The 19,303-nt window shown below is 40.5% G+C and overlaps 1 protein-coding gene across 13 annotated transcripts in view; it reads left to right on the top strand.

Annotated features, from left to right (window-relative positions):
* The first annotated feature begins 5,179 nt into the window (after nucleotides 1-5,179).
* The window catches only part of AHI1 (Abelson helper integration site 1), a 97,016-nt gene continuing 82,892 nt past the window's right edge, over nucleotides 5,180-19,303 (top strand). For 6 of the 13 annotated variants that reach the window (XR_012622541.1, XM_074819022.1, XM_074819024.1 and 3 more), the window contains exons 1-4: nucleotides 5,180-5,479; nucleotides 10,101-10,168; nucleotides 11,038-11,153; nucleotides 18,564-19,174. Coding sequence is in view for 11 of the 13 variants with exons in the window: in XM_074819022.1 (XP_074675123.1) it covers nucleotides 10,159-10,168; nucleotides 11,038-11,153; nucleotides 18,564-19,174 (737 nt within the window). In the remaining 2 variants the exon portion in view is untranslated. Of the gene's footprint in view, nucleotides 5,480-5,830; nucleotides 6,232-7,627; nucleotides 7,647-10,100; nucleotides 10,169-11,037; nucleotides 11,154-18,563; nucleotides 19,175-19,303 lie in introns of those variants that run through there. The other 7 variants (XR_012622542.1, XM_074819019.1, XM_074819023.1 and 4 more) reach the window with 3 other exon arrangements.

The raw sequence follows: 19,303 nt of genomic DNA on the forward strand, positions 1-19,303 counted from the left end.
GGCAAATAGGCATGTACAGACATTTATACTGCCAATATCTGCACTTGTAGGGAAAACCAGCTTTCCAAAATAGTTAGACCTTATGACTTGCTTGCAAAGCACTAGAAATTTGGAATGCAAGACCCAATGATCTCAGGATGCAGAGCATCTTGCACAGTTGGTGTCTAAGTTTATTAAAGAAGCTGCTGATTGACTTTAATTTTTGTGACATTTTTCTTATTGATGTCAGTAAAATCTTCTGAGTTGCCCCATAAATTGCTCAAGCTTCAATTTATGTCAATCAGAATGTTTGCTCAGAATACCCAATAACATAAACTGAACTATATTTGACTACGAAGAGAAAATAACCCACTCATCAGTTAAAGTATTATCTTCTGCCAAAATATCACTGCATCTTTAGAGCTGAGTTGCCCAACATCAAATGCTGTTTCTATTTTGTACACTCAAGTGACACCTTGAGGTTGTCCCCTGCATGTGATAGATTTTACCCTTTTGTTCAAAGTTAGGCTCTGAGAAGAACCTTGACCCATTCTACGTCATTCTGGAATTCCTGAGAGATTTTCAGAGTACTTCTGATATCTACAAACTTCCTACCTGTATGTTACAATGTTATCATTGTGCATGTCCCTTTCTACTTCCCACACATAGCAAATGCAAGGCCTTCTGTATACAAGCCCTTGCAACTGAAAAATCAGGTGAACACAATGAGCACATGCTTTTCAATCCACAGAAAATCCCTATACATCCATAATAACTGCTTTAGATTTTTCAGAAGTCTTGTTTTTCTACTTTCAGCAGAACAGGATTTGCACAGTTGTCTATGCTTTTGTGCAGGATGTGTTACGGTTGGAATATGCTTTCTTTTCTTTGGTCTGTTCCACAGGCTGTCAAAGTACAGACAAAACTCAAACTCATCCTATTATTGTGGGGGCTGTGAGAGTTCCCAGGCTGGATTTCTTAGATGCTGCTCCTGACTTCCACTGCCTTTGCAATAATGAGCGAAGTCTAAATATTTTTAAAAAAAATTTCTCTGCAAGGAAATGGAACAAAGGGTATTCATGACACTGACATTGGAATACATATTGCAGCATTTTTAGCTGCAGTGAAAGTGTGATTACTAACCTTAAGAACTGCTTAATATCAGCAGATCATGTTATGCACTATGCAAAGTAATAGGAAGAACTGTAAGACATAGGACCTCATAGGAAGAAACATGGGGGAAAATAATCTTCTTTAGATCAGCATGTCAAACGTTGGCTTACGGTAGCTGTGTATCTGGAATACTCTTAACTCCAGAATAGCGATTTTTAACTATCCCAAGCTGAAGGTACCAAATTTAACATAGACATATATGCTTGGTTTTATCAAAGAATCTATTCTTTATGACTAAGAGCTGCAGTGTTTCCTTCTGTCTATTCCCCCCAAAAATCCAACAAAACATGTCAGCTGAAGACATGAGATGGAATTCTCCTCCAACAAGGGAAACAGACCTGACCACTACTTGCTTGTAGAACTCGGACTGCAAAAATGCCTCTGGTCTTTCACAGGTGTAATGGCCACAGAACTCTTTAAGATGTTCTCGTGAAACAAGTATTCCTGGAAACTTGACACAAATTTGTACCAGTAATAGGAAAACTTGTTGATGTCTAGTGCCAGGTTTATTATAGAAGGCCTTGTAGCCTGTTACTGCTGCTGACAGGTCAAATCTTAGACAATATCAAATCTGATTTCTGTGTCAATGATCAAATATGACTGGTCTTGAATTAACCATAACTGAGCCTCCCACCTGCCGTATGCCACTTACTCTGCCAGGCTCAGCTTTCATCCAAGTTCTAGGGGACTTGCATGATCTTCCCTTTCAACAAATTTGAAAAGATCAATCTTTCTTCAGCCGTGCTGTCAGAAAAGCTCTCTAGCAGTAGTCCCAACATTTGTCCTTCTATGAATTACAACCCTACATACCGTGGGATTTTATATGGTGGGCACCAACCCACATCTCAGTCCTGTGAGCCACAGAAGATTCTCATTTAACCCCAATCCTAATCCTCACAGGAAGTATAATTTCAAAACTGACAGCACTCTTTAGAATTTACCATAAAAGACTCATCTCCTTTCATTTCAGACTGCCTCACTTTTCCACAAGCCTGTTGGTTTGCTGTATCCAGCAATATATTCTACAGTTCCTGTTGTCCCAACTATTAGAATAACTTTAATCATAACCTCAAAGCTTCACTACAGTGAACTCCATCTCTCATTTAATTAGCTAGGAGTCTGCCCCTGAAAGCCTTCTTCCTAAATTACCGGCATACAGGGTCCAGCAATACCGTTAGCTTTACAGTCCCTTCCATTTCAACCGCACACTAACCACAACATCAACAAAAACAAGTGACTCTCAGCTTCCAAAAATCCTACCTCAAATTCCCCTTTCTTCAATTGTTATCTGCACTAGCCTCAGAGGACACAGGACTACCTGTTCAGCCCTTACTCTCCAAAAGCCTAAATCTAATTCTAGGCTTTTCCCTCATCTGTAAGCAAGTGATTCTATTGTGTGGTAGATATACTACTATACACCATCAAACCCTGTCACTACAGGCCTCTCCCTAGCAGTGTGGCCATGGGAGGGTCCAGCAGTATAATTCACTTTTTTATTTCCTAATATGGCAATGACTCTCTTAGAGGACTAAACATGCTGAGCCATAAAAAAGTCCCCAGCAGAGAGAAATCTCAAATAACCAGGATGAAGACTTCACTGAGATGGCACTGCAGACTGTGCTAGAATATCTGTGCATGTGCACAATATGTAGGCTTGTGTTTACTGGGGAGGATAGTGCTTATGCAGCGTTATACAAGGTAACTGCAAAACTGTGCAAGGGAGCCCTCAGGTTACTGCGCAAACTGGTACATGGGAAGATCTTGGGAGTCTGTCTTCACCAGTCACTGTCCTATAACGGATTCTCAAGAAAATGTCTAGTTTTCAGGACGATTTGTCAGATCACGGCTGACAAGCTAAGTATGGACCTATTTGTTTCTTGACTGGAGTTGTTTGGATTGGTATTGGAATTTATAAAGGAAGGTACTGAAGAGGCAGCTTTTCTGCTGCAACCTAAACAACTTGTGGAGATAACATAAGGCCAGTCAAACAGAGGTAGCATATCACAATAATCATAAACCAGTATTCTCTTAGGGAACCATTTGTCATTTTCTCTACATTAAAAGTTGGGGCTAGAATTTGGATTAGAGTTACAGTGTACAAAAAAAACTATGGGCTTTTTTCCTGAACCCTGCTAGGCTACAGACAGAGAGTGTGCTATAACCAGGAATGGTGTCCCGGTTAATGATTAGATCAGAATCCATTATAGTTGTCCTACCTATACTGAACATTTGGACAAAGCATCAATCCTTTGCTGCAACTTGCCGGGACCACACCACTAAAATAAAGGTGGCCTTTGACTAGTATGTCTACCTCATGACTAGCACTGAGACCATTTTAAGTGTCTTGGTTACTGTAAAAGCTAGCACTAGAACTGTCATAATTATACAACTTAGTTAGGAAGGGACATCTGGATTTCTGATTATCTGGTCCAATCTCCTGTTCAGTACAAGGCCAATTTCAAAGTGAGATCAGGTTGTTCAAGGCCATGATTTAATTGAGTTTTGGGTACTACCAAGAACAGAGATACATTAAGGATAGAAAGCAACAAAAGAAATGCTGAAGAGCTGTATTTTTTTGTTTAATTGTGTTATGGTAAGGTAATCCAGGTTACCTGCCTTATGAAAAAAAAAAATACCCCTACCTACCAGTTGAGTGTGTGCAAGCATTTGAGAAAGCAGAGGACAGATTAAGTACCAGAAAGAGGCAATAGCATCTGTCACTAGAAATACTTGAGAAACAAGGTTTCAGAACGTATATTCTTCTGGCAGCCAGTGTAACTCAACAGAATTTGAGGGACTACGCTTGGGAACTGAGTGTCATGATCACAGTATCACAAGCATTAGCTCACCTCTACGTTTCACAAATAGCACACAGTCAACTGAAGACTAATTTTACCCAGCTTCACTTCTGAAAAGATATGGCCACATTCATCCAAAACCTGCATTAATTTCTTGAGCCTTCTAGTGTTTGAAGGAACTTTTACACAGAAGAGAACAAACAGTTCTTCCATAACAGTAATTATGTCATTCCTACAGGAAAGAAACCCCACTGCTTAAGTTAGCTACTAAATCAGACAGGAAATAAGTTTCTGCAGTATCTGCAGAGTTTCAGTATGTCCATTTGTGCTGCTATTTACAAAATGCAGATGTCCGCTCCAAACATTTTTATAGACACCATCCTGACTCCAATCGAGGCCACTACCTAGACTTTATTCTTCAGCAAGCAACTTTGTTAATCTGAACTTAAGACAGTTACAGTGTACTTTTGACAATTTTTTAAACATATGATAACATATCCCTGAAAGGCTCCCGTTTCTAAATCTTTTCACAGTATTTTAAATTCCAATTTCATGTTTTCAATAAGCATTTTGTAATCAGCTCATCACCAATGAGGAAAGCAACACTAAACAGACTTGGAACATAGGAGGAGGTACTGCTGAGCCAATTACTGAGATCTTTCTGCTTTGTAAAACACGTTGCCCTAGTCTTAACAGCGACATCTTTGCAAGGCACGCCGCTCTCAGGCCGGCAGGCCTCTCCTGTTTCCGAGGTGCAGCCCCAGGGGCAGCGAGAGAAGGCGAATGCAACGTGCCCCTTTCTGCACCTGCAGGACGGTTACCCCGAGGAGCTGCTTCCCGGGGCCCGTCCCCCGTCCAGCTCCGCCAGACACCGCCGGCCCACACCCTGTGGCGGGCCCAGCGGCGGGAAGCTCTGCCGCGCCCCCAAGCCTCCGCGAGGAGAGGGCAGCACCGTCGGGAAGCGGCGCCACCAGGCCGGCGGACGCGCGGCAGGAGCGCCCGCGCCGGCGGCCTGGGACGCCCGCAGCCGGCTGCCCTCCTCGCACCGCCTCAGCCCAGCCCCGCTCCCGCCGCCTCAGGGCGCCAAGGCCGAACGGAGCAGCGGCCCAGCCCGGCCCGGCCCCGCCAGCACAGAAAATGGGCGTGCGGAGAGCCAGGGCCGCGCCTCCGAGGGGCCCTCCGAGACTGCCCCTACTGCGCAGGCGCCCTCCCGCACGCCGTACCACGCACGCGCGTCACTGCCGCCGCGCCGCTCCGGCGGGAAAGCCGCCGCGGGTGCGCTGCCTAAACCGCCCCGGCGGGCAGCGCGAGCCTGGCGGCTTCTCCTTCCTGCCCTCCTCAACCCGCGCTCCTGCGCGCGTGCGCCGCGCGCGCTGTTTCCTTGGCAGCTGTGGTTGTTTTCGGCAAAACCAACTGCGCGGAGCTGCGGGGGGAGCGCGGGGCGCGGGAGGGCCCACTGGTGGGGGGAGCCGAGGCAGCAGCGGCAGCCGGGCGGCCGCGGCGCTGCCATCGAAGCGGACGGGGCCGACGTGAGTGATGCCCTCGCGCTGCGGCCAGGGGGAGGGAGCGGGACAGCCTCAGGCAGGGCCCGCGCCTCGGGCGGGGAGGCCGCGTACGGCCGGGGTCCCCCCGGGCACTCCCGCCGCCACTCGTCCCAAGTGCGCGGCTCCAGCGGCGGTAGGCTGGGGCACGCCTCCCCGCCGCTGTTCCCTCCCCCCGGCTCCCCTTCCCCCGCCCGGGGCGGGGGGCTCAGCTCGGGGCATCGCAGCCGTGACGGAGGGCCCGCGGCCGTTGGCGCGCGCGGCAGCGGCGGCGGCGCGCGCGGGCGGCGTTAGGCGGCCGGTGGCGGGAGGGAGGGGGGTGGCGGCGGCTGGCGGCCAGCCCTGCCCTGGGCCCGGGAAGGGCCGGGGTGGGCGGGCGGCCTCGGCGCGCTCCCGCAGATAGCGGGAATTGGGCCCCGCACCGCGCCTGGTTGCTCGGAGTGACCCGGGGGCTGGCGGTAGGGGCAAGCGGAACCGGCGGCCTGCAGAGGCCGGCGTGTCCCTCGTCTTCTGGTCTCGGGGCAGCGTGAGGCCGTCATCCCTTGATCAGCGTTCCCCCCCCCTCTGCCCGGTAGAAGCTTTGCGGTTTACCCAGGGGTGCGATTGCGTGGTCAGTTTGCACCCCGCGGCACCCGAAGACCCAGCGCTTCTCCGTGCCCGGCGCGCTAAGCCCCACAGCAGTAATGCCTCCCTCGCCCGGGGAGTGGGCGTCCGCACATTAACCGCGATTAATCCCATCGGTTAGTCCCGTTGTGGCATGCGCTGAGAACGCGCTTTTGTTGTTTACCGTTATTCCTCTGCGCAAAGCAAAATGCCGTTTTGGAAATTAAAATGCTTACGGTGGTCTCTTGATGAGAGCCCATTTTCATAATTATGATCAAAGATGAGCCAGAGACTTAAAATGTAAACAATAAAAGTCAGCTGTATTTCCTTATGTAGAACTGAGGTCCATAGTTTTGCCATCAGGGCAAACACTGTTTTTAACCTCCTGACCAACAGAAGGTGCTAGATGTGGGGGGGGAAAAAAGGCAGTTACCCTGAAGCTAAAGCTTTCTGATATGTTAGTATTAGAAAACTCAGGTAGCGCCAGCTTTTTTAAACATCCTTTTAAAGTAGTGTGAACACAAGGTTTTTACAAGCACATCTAAACTGACAGAAAGTTACCGCACTTTCAGTGGCGTTTGATATGCAAGTACGTAGTATTTACGTGGTAATAATAAAGCTGTCAGTTTTCTGGACTTAAATACTGAATTTTCATGAATAAAACCAGAATTTTTTTTGATGTCACATTAGTGAAGAGGAACAGATTCGACTCAGTGTTATTTTACTGTTCAATTCTGAGTGAAAGTTTTTTCAGATCTTGAAGTAGTGGTACCTACAGGTAGCTGAATTAGCAACCTACTAGTAAAAGCCAAGATTTCCCACTGTGATGACTGATCTCATCTAAAAGATGAGAAGTAGACAAGGCCTGATGTTCTACTTGTTTTCAGCCACTGAAAATTACATTCACTTTTTGTGATGAAAAATGAGCGATTTAGTTCATGAAAATCCTGAAGCATAAAATTATATTTTGTCAACTCATTTTCCTAAATAGTCCTAATTAGGTAGGAAATTTGTCACTTCCCATTATGTTGTACAGATTCTGTATGCTCTGTTCTATTATAGTATAGGTTTGATTTTTTTTTGAACTATTTGTGATTCATAAAAATATCTTTTGTGATTAGTGGGTTTTGTGACATGGTTTGCATAGAAAATTCCTATCCTGAGGATGCAGAATAATACAGCAACTCAGTGATATTGTAAAATGTTGTGAAAAGAGCAAGAATTTAATGTAGAATCACATTTATTAATACAGGTGAATATTAGAGAAGAGCAAATTAGATGATTTTCAGGAAAGTATATAATAATTTGTGGAAGCTTGGGCTTCACGATTTTGTTTTCCTGGTTATTTCTGATGGCTGGAATATGCCACTGCTCCGAGCACGTGTTTTTTTTGTTCCTGGATTGCCTTATATTAACTAATGCAGAAGAGATTAAATCTGATCAGGCAAAAATGCGTTTTACAAGATTTATCTTAATGATAACAGAGTTTATTCAGATTGGGGCACTGTGGTTGCTGAACTTTGATATACAATTAATTGTCTCCTATTTTAAGGTGAGATTATCCTGAGTAAACAGCCTTGTTCTTACCCATGTTGATTAATAATCTGTATTTAGACAGGTCTAATAGTTGCTTTAATGGACTGTGTCAAAGGTCCTGTAATTCTAAATTGGAGATGTGTGTAAAATAATAGCACTGTCTTTAGAGGACTTTTATCTCTTAATTTTACTGCCACAAGAGGATAGTCTGCTACTGAATAAGTAGAGGTAGATAGAAAATTATGCACTCACTGGTGAATTTGGCAAATTATATATTTTGCAAAGAGTGCTGGTAGACGTGAGGTGAGCCTAGCCTTTGGACAGGTGGTTGTTCCATTATAAGCAAAAGTATTTGCAAAATTAATTTGCCTACAGTTCTTTTTTGTGGTGTGATTTATTTAACCTTTGACCATAAAATTAGTTCCGTACTTGGAACAGGTATGCCCTTTACTTATCTTGCTGTTGTGTTCTATATTGTCTCTCATATTTTTTGTTTTAAATTTAAGAGCATGTCAGCATTTCATATGTTGTTTGTAATTAGTTTTTCTGCGGGGTGGTTGAAATCACTCAACTACTCTTAAAAAGTTTTCCGTGTTCCTGCATTCCTCAGTGAATGACTAAAGTGATAGAATCTGCTGTATTTTATAGCTATATTTAGTTTTCTACTCTTTCATATTGTAAGTATTTTCTAGTCAATTGTAAAACGACTACTTGAAAAGCAGCACTTAATAACTGCAGGACTTTTAAAATGGCCATTTGGTATAACAAAGTATAAATTGTAAAAGCAGATTTATTTTTCAGTAATATTTTCTGTTTTCACTTCTTATAAGAAGTGCTGTTTTTAACTGTTACTGTTTTAGTTGTGACAGTAAAGCTTTGATTTAGGAGTCAAAATGTGTTTTAGTTAGTGAAATATTGCTACTTTGTCAGTGACATGATGAAGCATATTACAGAACAAAACATTTTTTTTCTTCCTATGAAAACCCTTCTGGTCATCCTTGCTCCTTTCAAACATCCTTAGATTGTTGGATGCTTACTATAAATGCTTTGCTTAATACATGAAATAAGTTAATGACACCTGGCCACTGACTAGTCAGCACTTCTATAATCCCAGTCCAAACCTGACACTTTGCCTTGTTTTTCTTCATTTGGTTTGGTTTGGTTAGCCAGCAGACCAAACTACTGTAAGTAACAAATGTGAAATGATGTGAAAGTGCATAGCCTGTGGGGAACAGGAAAGAAGCAAATAGCACTGTGCAAGGGAGATAAGAGGGATCTGAGGGTATGGTAGTGCAGATACCTGGGGACGTAAATGTAGCATTGGCTCTTTCCTATAGTGGTAAAATGTGTGTGCCCAGCAGTGCTTTTTAGTGTTGAGGTCAAGTGGTATGTTTGGCCCACTTTAATGCTGTTAAACTCTTAGCCCCAAATCAGTGGCCACTTGCAAACTGCCTATTAATAATAATAATTATAATAATCCACACTAGCTCCTAAACCGTACCCAGGAATTGCTTGGGTGTGTGTTAGGTGGCTTGGACCAAAATGGTGCCAAGGATAATGCAACCATATAGCCTGGTAGTATTTTAAGCTATGTCTTAATTAGGATAGATGTAGTCTGGGTGTCCAGTGAATGTAAGTTAGTGGTATCTAACAGGAGGTGTTACCTAGGGAGAACTTGGAGCTGTTGCCTGTTGGGCCGTAGGGGAGATAGGTACAATAGTTCATTGCTTGGAATGCTAAGGGGAACATAACACATCCAGAGAAAGCCGGGTTTCATTAGTTCCAGTGTTTACAAAACAGCTTTTTGTATTAAAGTTTGTTGTAAAACATTCTGAATTTTCTTGATGAAAAGATAAAGCTGGGTAATGTTTTTATTTGCCCTCAAGCTTTGTTTGGATTGCATTTGTAGGCATTTCTCTGCAACCAGGAGGGCCTAACATTTTTCTTTAGAGAAATGAGTTTCATGTAATTGCTTGTCTGCTTTATGTAAAATACAAATGCTTTATGTAAACATAAATATTTAGAGATTTGTCATAAAGTTAAATTTGCTGGCAGATATTAATCTTTGCATTGAAAGCTATCGGCTGGCTACAATGGGACTTCCTTGATGATGCTGTCACAATAGGAACCCGACTAGAAAGGCTTCAATATAAATGGCTTCATGGGTCATTACTATTTAAATAAACTGTAGGGTTTTTTGGAAGACTGGAGGCCTACAGTACTGAAACATTTGGCTATTGCTCAGAAATATATAGCTAATTAAACTGCTGTAGTGTTGGTTTTTATTTCCTTTCAAAGAAACTGAGATTCGATGTCAGAGAACTCCTAATACGTTAGACAGTCTAGAAATAAATATTTCCCTAAAAGACGTGTACTCATCCTTGATGAGTACAACTAGCATGCATTCAGTTGTTAGCTTCAAGTCTATGGACCAGTTACGTTAATGAAAGTTGTTAATTACTTTAAACAGAATGGTGAATTCTGAGGAAGAAGCAGCTGGTGTGTTGAGCCACTTCTGAGGACTGAAAATGCCAGCAGGTAAGAATACTTTGTCTTTGATTTCCAATATGTATTTTATAGTTAGAACTAGATGCAGATGATAGGAGTTACTCTGTCTATAAATTTTTAATGCTGCATTGGCTCTGTTTTGAGTCCGTGTTTATAACTGATTTTCAAAGTGTTGAGTTTTGGTTTATTTTAAATTTAGGGATTTTTGTAAAAATTGTAATGACAATGGTAAATATCCATAGATGAGGATTCAACAGCCTTTTTCAGTGGTGTGCCAAATTACATTCTTAATTCTTTAGCTACAAATTAAGCATTACCTCAGGGGGGTACAGTAGAAAATCTACTGCTTTGAGGGTTGAAATGCTGCTCTTAGCAGTATCGTGATTCACAGAAAAGCAAGGACTCTCAGCTCCAGCTGGTTTTTGGATCTGTGCATGCTCCTGCCTCTTACAGATCTGTCTCAGTGTGATGCTCCTCTGGGTTCCAGACTCAGTAGGAACCCAGAGCTGGTGCTTCTCCTGGGGACAGTGTGTCACCTCTGTTATCAGTGTGCTACTGTTCATAAACAGCGAGGGCAATAATCTGTCCTCTACTTTGGCTAGCCCAAGTTTTGTGCTGATCCTGAAGTGTGTGCTCTTCAAAACTTGCTTTCTTCAGGAAACGGAGTAGATGGTGCTGATTTCAGCAACAAGTAATAGCGTGGTGTGTTTGTACAATGTTGCTGAGTTATCCTTGTGTGGTTTACATTGTCAGTGGAAATTCTTAACTAAGTGAATTTCTGTTAAACTTTCCCTGATAAAATAGTTCTTGTCTTTTGTGATATTAAAGCATGATTATGCGCTTTTTTAGCAATGTTGATTACTGAGCTAGTGAATCATACTCTGGATTTCTTTTTGTAGTTGAAAGTGAGGCAAAGGCAAAAGCCAAAGTCCGATTTGAAGAAATCTTCAGACGCCATGCTGGTCTAGCAGACACAAAGAAATCAAAGAAAAAGAAGTTTCAGGAGAGTATTGTGGTGAGTTTGAACACATGCAAGCTTTGGTTGCCTTCCTTAATGGAAAAAAGATCAGGAAAATGTATTGTAAAAAGGAGGTATAAGCATTTTTAAAAAGTAAAGTATATTTCTGCACATATCCTTTGTTTTTGATATGGCTTTTATTTGTTGTCTGTGTACCAGCAATGCATCCTTGTAATTTGGAGGTATATAATACTGGTAAAAAGGAAGTGGCACACGCAGGCATGCACTCATTGAAAGTCTGACAGTACTTTTTTCCCATTCACATTTTTCAGAAAAGCTTTAAGATTTGCAAATTCAGTATTGACTTTAGTGAGAGTGTGAGTGATGGGCTAGTGGAATTATGGCTGTAAAAATATTTAATTTAGAGTGTACTATATCTGTGTAATACAGGTCCATCTGTGTAATACATCTGTGAACTGAGAACTGATGAGAATTTATAATAATATGAGATAATCATTAACTTTATTCCATTTCCTAAAAATTACTGGTATAAGAATAAGAATTTACAAACAATATTAAACAACATGTGGAACTTATTTTTTTTCAATTTGATCTCAATAATCAGCATATTTCTGTGTGCGCTGAGCTTTGTGCCTGAGTGGTCCTGTGTTTACATGTCTACTTAGGCAGTACACACACATAAAGGTTTTTTTTAAAGATTTTGGATTTATCTTGTAATTTGCAGGTTAGCAATGATTCTATCACCCTGACTTTATGGCTCAACAACATTATTGTTTGTGGCATATATCTCATTAAAAGAAACTCAGAGATTCCTCTGAGTTATGGTTCATACTGTAGCTTTTCTTCCTGAACAGAAGAATAAATGTTTAACATGAGTCCTTTATATACCAATTATGGATTTACAATGTTTGGAATTTCAAAAGAAAGCAGTTTGCTTAAAAGGCAAATGTTCTGTTGTTTTATTTTCCTCCTGTTAGGTTTTCTATTTTCAGCCTTTTTTCTTACAATTCAATCTATACCAGGTGCTGGAAGTCAATGTTAATTCTTTAATACTCATTTAAGACAAAGGAGTGGTATTTTATGTAATATCAGAATGTTAAAAGTATTTATTCTATATGGACTATATTCAGAATAGTTATATTAAACTTAGTATTGTTATGCTGAAACATAATTTTGTTATGCTGAAACATAATTTTGTCTTTAGATTGACAATTTGAAATCGATATTTGTGTGGATTTTTTTTGTTTTGAATTCTTTGTAGTATATGGTACTTAGCCAGTAATCTATACAAAGAATCAATGTAATGTTTAAAATATATCACAGAAGAGTTAGAGGGTGGGTTTTTTTTCTTTTTTTGCTGGCATGTGTATAAATACAAGACCTTCCTTGGTAAGGTTCACTTTTTTTGACAAAACATGAGTTTTTAAATCTGTACTTTATAAGTATTTTTGAGCACATAATTTATGTTCATATGCAACTACATATTACTCATAAATATTTTAAGCTTACTTTTTCTTTAAAATTGGTTTCCATTCCAGAAGTCTCTGATGTAAGACACTAGTGTTTTGGAGTTACCTAGAAACAGTTAAAAACAGTTAACTGAATCAAGTGTTAGTGGTATATGGACAAATTAAGAAGTGTTTTTAGGATCAGCATGGAAGCCTAACTTTATGGTTTTGTTGAAGCCATAGATTTTTACCAGTCAGTTAACTGAAAAACAAAGAACTTGAGGAGAATGTGTATTGAAACCTAATACTGACCATTTTGAGTATTTCCTTAAAGTGTGGCAAAGTTGCAAGAGCTCAGGTTGGTATTTTCCGTGCTGGTTGCATTCAAGTAGAAATTTCTGTAAAAGGTTCAACAAATAACTAGTCATTTCTTTGTAAGAAATAAATATGTGTGGGAGGGGAAGAGGAGGTAGATAGAGAAGGTTGACTGGTTTTGTTCCAGTTTTCTTCCCTTTATATAATTCAACTCTATACAGTTTCACATATCTTGAAATAATGTGAAATTTATCAAGTGATGGTTGTCTTTGTGTCACGCACTTGCCATAAATGGTCTCCCAGGTTTGATCAGAAACAGATCATGATTGAGAGCATATTTCCACTGGAAATGTTCCAGTCTGCTTCTTTCATTTGTCTTTACTGAACCTAGCCATTCTTAGATTAGTAAAACCTTTCCCATCATAGTCCCCTGTTTCCTTGAAACCTAAGTTCTAGAGCTGCAGGAGGTTGCTGTGATTTTAAATGACAGAAGTGAGGCTGAGAAGGTTGCCTGCCTGTTTGCCTGCTCTGCTTTCTGTGCCCATTGCCTGGAGAGAAGGGAAGCAGCCTGACAGGAAGAGAAAAGGCTGATGTCAGTAGGGCAGGATGAGTTTGAAGTCACAGCTGGTAGGAATGAGGAGCTTATAATGGAGATGGAGATAGACTGTCAGCTGTGGGCAGTGAAAGGTCTGCTTTGTTGTTGAACAGCCCCAGGTGCAGTGGGTGTGAGGCCTGAAGGCATGGCTGAAAAGACAAACAATTGGGACGCAGTCAGAAAGTGAATTTGCTAGTATCCCTTCCAGGGCTAACAGTCACCATATTTCTTTTTTGCCAGTTGTACCTCCTGTTACAAATTGTTAGAATGAGGCAAGCCTCAGACCAGGCAATGCCCAGACCGTTTTGTCCAGATAGATTAATCTGCCTAAAGTCAGTGTGAAACTGATTGAGTTTATTTGGTTCAGTCTAAATTTCGTGGTGGAACAGAGGATGTTTAACTGAGAAGAATGTTAGTGAAGTTTTCTACCAGGTGAAAAGCAAGATCCCTTTATGGAAGCAAGAATTTCTGCCCTAGCATGTAGTCTGACCAGCTTACAACATTGGATGAGCATGCATTGGTAACTAAGGTTTTGTATTCAAGGCAGGACTGCAACAGATTTGTCCATTTGAAGCTTTTTACTTGTTACCTCACTGAGTCTGCTCCTTCCTTGGATGACAGATTGCAGTCTGGAGTTTCGTGAGGGTACAGGTAATAGGGAGTCTATCTGCAGGCTTGAAAATTCTTGTATTCTTTTGGGTAAGATGATGTTTTACAAGTTTCTTCTGACTAATTCAGTACTTTAGCTTCTGTCTTAGATGTAAAACACAACCTGCAGAGCTTTGAGGTTGTAGAATTTTCCCAGGGTCTGTTTCATAGCCCATTTTTTTCCCTGAGCTGACAGGCACTGAACAGTTATTGAGATTTTCACTGTTTTTTAGCCCTTTGTTTCTAATATTTAAAAGAGGAGAACTGCTAATAGTTTACTGTATACTTGACCTACACATTTTCTCAATGTTTTCTGTTAAAATTTGGTGACACTTCTCCAAGCCCATCCTATCTGTAAACTTCTAGTTTTGAGCATCTACATTTTGTAGTCTTATATGAGCAATGGCAGTAAAATTGGTTCCCTAGTGCGTTAAAATTTTCTTAAACATCCCACCCAACTATCTGGCATCACAAGTACATTCATTACCAATTCATTTATAAGTAAATAGTCTTTTACAACCAGTACGTATCAGCCCTTCAGTGGGCTGTCAATGTTCATTCCTGATTTTTCAATTTGTGCCTGTATTATGGGAAGAAGTTCAGGTACCTCTGTAAATCTGGTTATCTGAGTTTCCAGATAGCCTGGGCAAAATCACTTGTTCTGTTTCCAGGTTCCAGTCACACATATTTGAGAAGCCTTTTTAAAAAGGAGTAAGATTATTAGGCATCGTCCCTGCTGTCAGCTCTGGAATGTGAATGGCGAGTGTTTTGACCTGGGGTTGGCTCACTGTGGTACGAGCCTTGTCATTAGCCCACCTGCATGCATCTTGGCTGGTGCCCATCTCTCACTCTTGTCAATCCAGTAGTGCAAGTAGGTCTGTTCTCCAGGAAGAGTGCTTGCTCTGCCCTGGTGTCATAATGTGGCCATGGAGCTGTTTTGAAAAAAAGCCTTCTCCTTTGTTCCATGCTTTAAGCTGAGGAGGTCAGGTTAAGGTCAGCAAGCCTCTGGAGTTACTCCAGAGACAGGCCTATCCTCTGAGCTGCTTTTTCAGCCTGACTGCTCTTTCTAACTCAGTTCAAGTGCATTTATGTAGAGATGTTTGCTCTTGGTTGATCTTTCTGTCCTGCATTTCAGATAGGGAATCTATACCACTATCCCTGCCTCTGCCTGAGACCTAATCTGATGGTTTTTAGGAACCTCTTGGCTTTTACTTTCCCTCCCATCTTTCCTCTCTGTTTAATCACATGATGTGGACAAAGTGGCCTGAGTTAAGATCGTACAGGCCTGTATCTGCGGAATTTGTGTTTGAACTGCTGAAGCAGCTTTGTGCTGCCTGCAGTATATATTAATATTCCAGGAATTTGCTGTAGTTTGAGATTGTGTTTTATTTTGTTAAGAGGATATTCTGTATTTTTTTTTGTACAAGGAAATTTACTATTATTAAGTGACTGTGTGCTGCTACTTACTATTCATGACACATTTGTGGATGTATGTTTTTGTTTGTAGGCATAATAAATAACATTCTAGTAAATATGTCATGCAAGTTTTTACAACAGCTAGGTTTCTTTGAGGAAATGATTCTTGAGTGTCAGTTATTTTAGAAACTCTTGAACAGGTCAAAGACAGTTCTACTTCTTGGGTTTAATGGATTAATCACAGAATCATTCAGGTTGGAAAAGACCCTTGGGATTATCGAGCCCAACCATCAGCCCTACTCTGCAAAGTTCTCCCCTACACCATATCCCCCAGCATCTCATCTAAACGACCCTTAAACACATCCAGGGATGGTGACTCCACCACCTCCCTGGGCAGCGTATTCCACTGTCTGACCACTCTTTCGGTGAAATTTTTTTTCCTAATGTCCAGTCTAAACCTCCCCTGTTGGAGTTCAAAGCCATTCCCTCTTGTTCTATCGTTAATTACCTGTGAGAAGAGACCAGCACCAACCTCTCTACAATGTCCTTTCAGGTAGTTGTAGAGAGTGATGAGGTCTCCTCTTAGCCTTCTCCTCCTCAAACTAAACAGTCCCAGCTCCTTCAATTGCTTCTCATAAGATTTATTCTCCAGGCCCTTCACCAGGTTCGTTCCCCTCCTCTGCACTCACTCCAGCACCTCTATCTCATTCGTATTGAGGTGCCCAAAACTGGACACAATACTCCAGGTGTGGCCTCACCAGTGCAGAGTACAGGGGGACTATCATCTCCCTACTTCTGCTGGTCACACTATTTCTAATATAAGGCAGGATGCCGTTGGCTTTCTTGGCCACCTGGGCACACTGCCGGCTCATGTTCAGCTGTTGGATGTTCTATCAAAGGCAGCATGACCTTAGCTATTGGTCACTGTTGGGTCTTAATTGCCAGTGTGTTTTAACCTTCATTCCTTAGACTCTGCAGTTAAAGCTATCTGTAGAAATGCAGATAAGGAGGTGGACAACCTATTAGAAAGCATTATTTTGTTTTTTTAGTTTATACAAAGCTTGTTGCTTTAATTTTTTTTTAATTTCCCTTACTCTATTCTGTATTTCAAGTTATTTATATGAAATTTTCCACATCCTCTTAAATCATTGACTTATGAATAAAGAGGATGTTACTAGACTATTTAAGCAAGTAAAAGATGAAGGTATAAAGACGTGTCTTTCATGATTTGATATTGAGATAATTTAAACTATTTTTAGACATAGGATGTTAAAAATAAAGATACCAACTGAAAAGATACATGAATAGCTTTAGATAAGCATACTTGCATGAGATTTTAGATGTTTCTTTTTTTAACTCATACTTTATTAGGACAGTGTTGTTTAATATGTAGCATTAGGAAGTCTAGTTAGAGCATTTTTAAGCTTTGTCTCTTACTTCAGACGTCAGCTTTTATTTGTGTTAAATGTTGTCTTGGCATATTTTTCTTGTCACATTGTTTTTATTTGACAGTTTTCCTGTACAAATAATAAACTTCCTTGATTTATTTTCTGTGTCTTTACCCATGTACTTCAAACTTTCTTTTTTCTCCCTTCTCCTTCTTCAGTACTTAGAGTACTTTGCTTGCTCTCCATGTTCTATCTTCAAGTGTCAGATGTGAATAAAACAAGATAGTGATAAAGGTTTGCAGGCTCACATAGTTGAGGGCATACAAAATGGAGGCAGATGACTTGCACATTGAGTGTTCTTTCTAGTCATGGAATATTATTCTCACAGGTGAGCATTTTTAAGTCAGGATCCATCCTCCAAAGCATGGCTGGTGTTGCAACTTCATTCTCAGCTTTTTCTTCTTATAAGCTTGTACATATTGGTGATCACTCATTACACATATTGTCCCTTTGAAAAAATGTTTGAGGCAAACATAATATTGCAACTGGGAGAAGTACCCCAGCTAGAAGGGGAAGATGTCTGCGTTTATTGAGGGAGGAAGATGGTCTTGGCAAAGAAAAGACCATCTTTTTTAATTTGCTTTCTTTGTGTCTTAAAGTCCTTTCTAATGTTTCATGTGGAGACTCCAGAGAGTTTATGTAAGACAACGAACCTCAGTGACTTTATAGAAGCTCCATCAAGGAACACAGATCTGTGTGTTGAGCTCCTTACAGAATTAGGCCTTAGTTACTTGCTGTTCTTTGGAGTTATCATAGAATAGTTTGGGTTGGAAGGGACCTTTAAGGGTCATCTAGTCCAATGCCCTTGCAGTGAGCTGGGACATCTTCCAACTAGGTCATGTTGCTCAGGGCCCCCTCCAACCTGGCCTTAAATGTTTCCAGGGGTGGGGCATTAGAACTTTTAGTAAACACAAATAGAAATCTGAAGGAGGGAGGAAAGTTTACAATGTGTTTTTTAAAAAACATCAAAAATTGGCAGGAGGAGTGCGTAGACAGATGCATTAGCTGAAATTTATCTTAGCTGTTTATACTAGATTGGTCTTTAGATCAACTCTTTGTCATTCTACTAAGAATAATGCAGGTGTTTTTTTCAACTTTGTGTTTTTTAAAAAAAAAAAGTCTTAATGGAAATCTCTTTTTGTCAAGCAACTTTCAGTAAAAGAGACTGCAAACAACTGAGCCTGAAGCCTGTCTCTAACTTGCATTTTAAATGGAAGAAAATACTTGATTTTGTGCTGCATGTGATCTTCAAGTCTTCCATAGTCTAAAGCATTGGCATCTGTTTATGGAGTAGACTTGTTGATGTCGTTTTTTACTGTATATACATAAAAGCAATTTAAAAACAGAGTGAAACAAAGTAGAGGATGAAGTGCCCAAATACAAAATGTTTTTTTTCTGTGTGAATTTTCTGTTGCCTTTCAATCTGTTACTTGTTAATTTTAAACAGGAAAATAACTTGAGCTTTGATTTCATTTTACTTTGTATAATATTGCTAAAGAAATAACAAGAAATACTATGATTATCCTTAGAACATAATTTTTAGTACAAGTATGTTTTATGTTCTTTTCATTTATAGCTTGACACCTTTAGAAGTAATATTGATCTAGCTAAGGAAAGTGTGAATGATGAAGCAATTATAAACAACACATATAATCCTGAAGAAGAGAGTCCTCGATTTACAAAAAATAAACTGAGAGAGAAAGTCTCAATTGCAGAGAAAATAAACAATGATATTGTTAGTGGAGAGGAGAACAAGCAACCAAAGTCTAACAAGAAGAAAAAGAAATCACCATTGCAAGAACAATTTAATGAGGAGGAGAATTTATATGAAGCTAAATTGGAGAGTTTTGAGAAAAAGATTAATGATCTTCCAAAGAAGAAAACAAAAAGTAAATCACAAACAGATGTACCTCATCAAGAAGGTGATAGAAGGATTAAAAATTCCTTGTCTGAAGTGAGAAATATAACTGAATTAGAAGAGGAAGAAGAGCTAATTCGAGCCTATCAGCTGCATGTGGCTGAGGATGAGGCAAAAGCAATTAAAAAGAAAATAAGAATGAAACTTAAAGAACAGATGTCCGAATTCACCTCCACTGTTCAAAGCTATGAAGTTGTATTGAACAATGAAGTGGGCAAAAAGAAGAAAAAGAAGAAAGAAATAGCAGTTTTAAGTGAAGCTGAAACAAGGTACCGTGATAAACTGTATACTGTGTGTCTGTGAATCTTAAGTGAAATGTTTCATTTTGTTTTAAGATAGACAGAAGCTTTCTAATAAACTGTACATATTTTCTAAGTGATAAACTGGATGATTCTGTT

This window comes from Strix aluco, chromosome 3, assembly GCF_031877795.1.
Source record: "Strix aluco isolate bStrAlu1 chromosome 3, bStrAlu1.hap1, whole genome shotgun sequence".
NCBI lineage: Eukaryota > Metazoa > Chordata > Aves > Strigiformes > Strigidae > Strix > Strix aluco.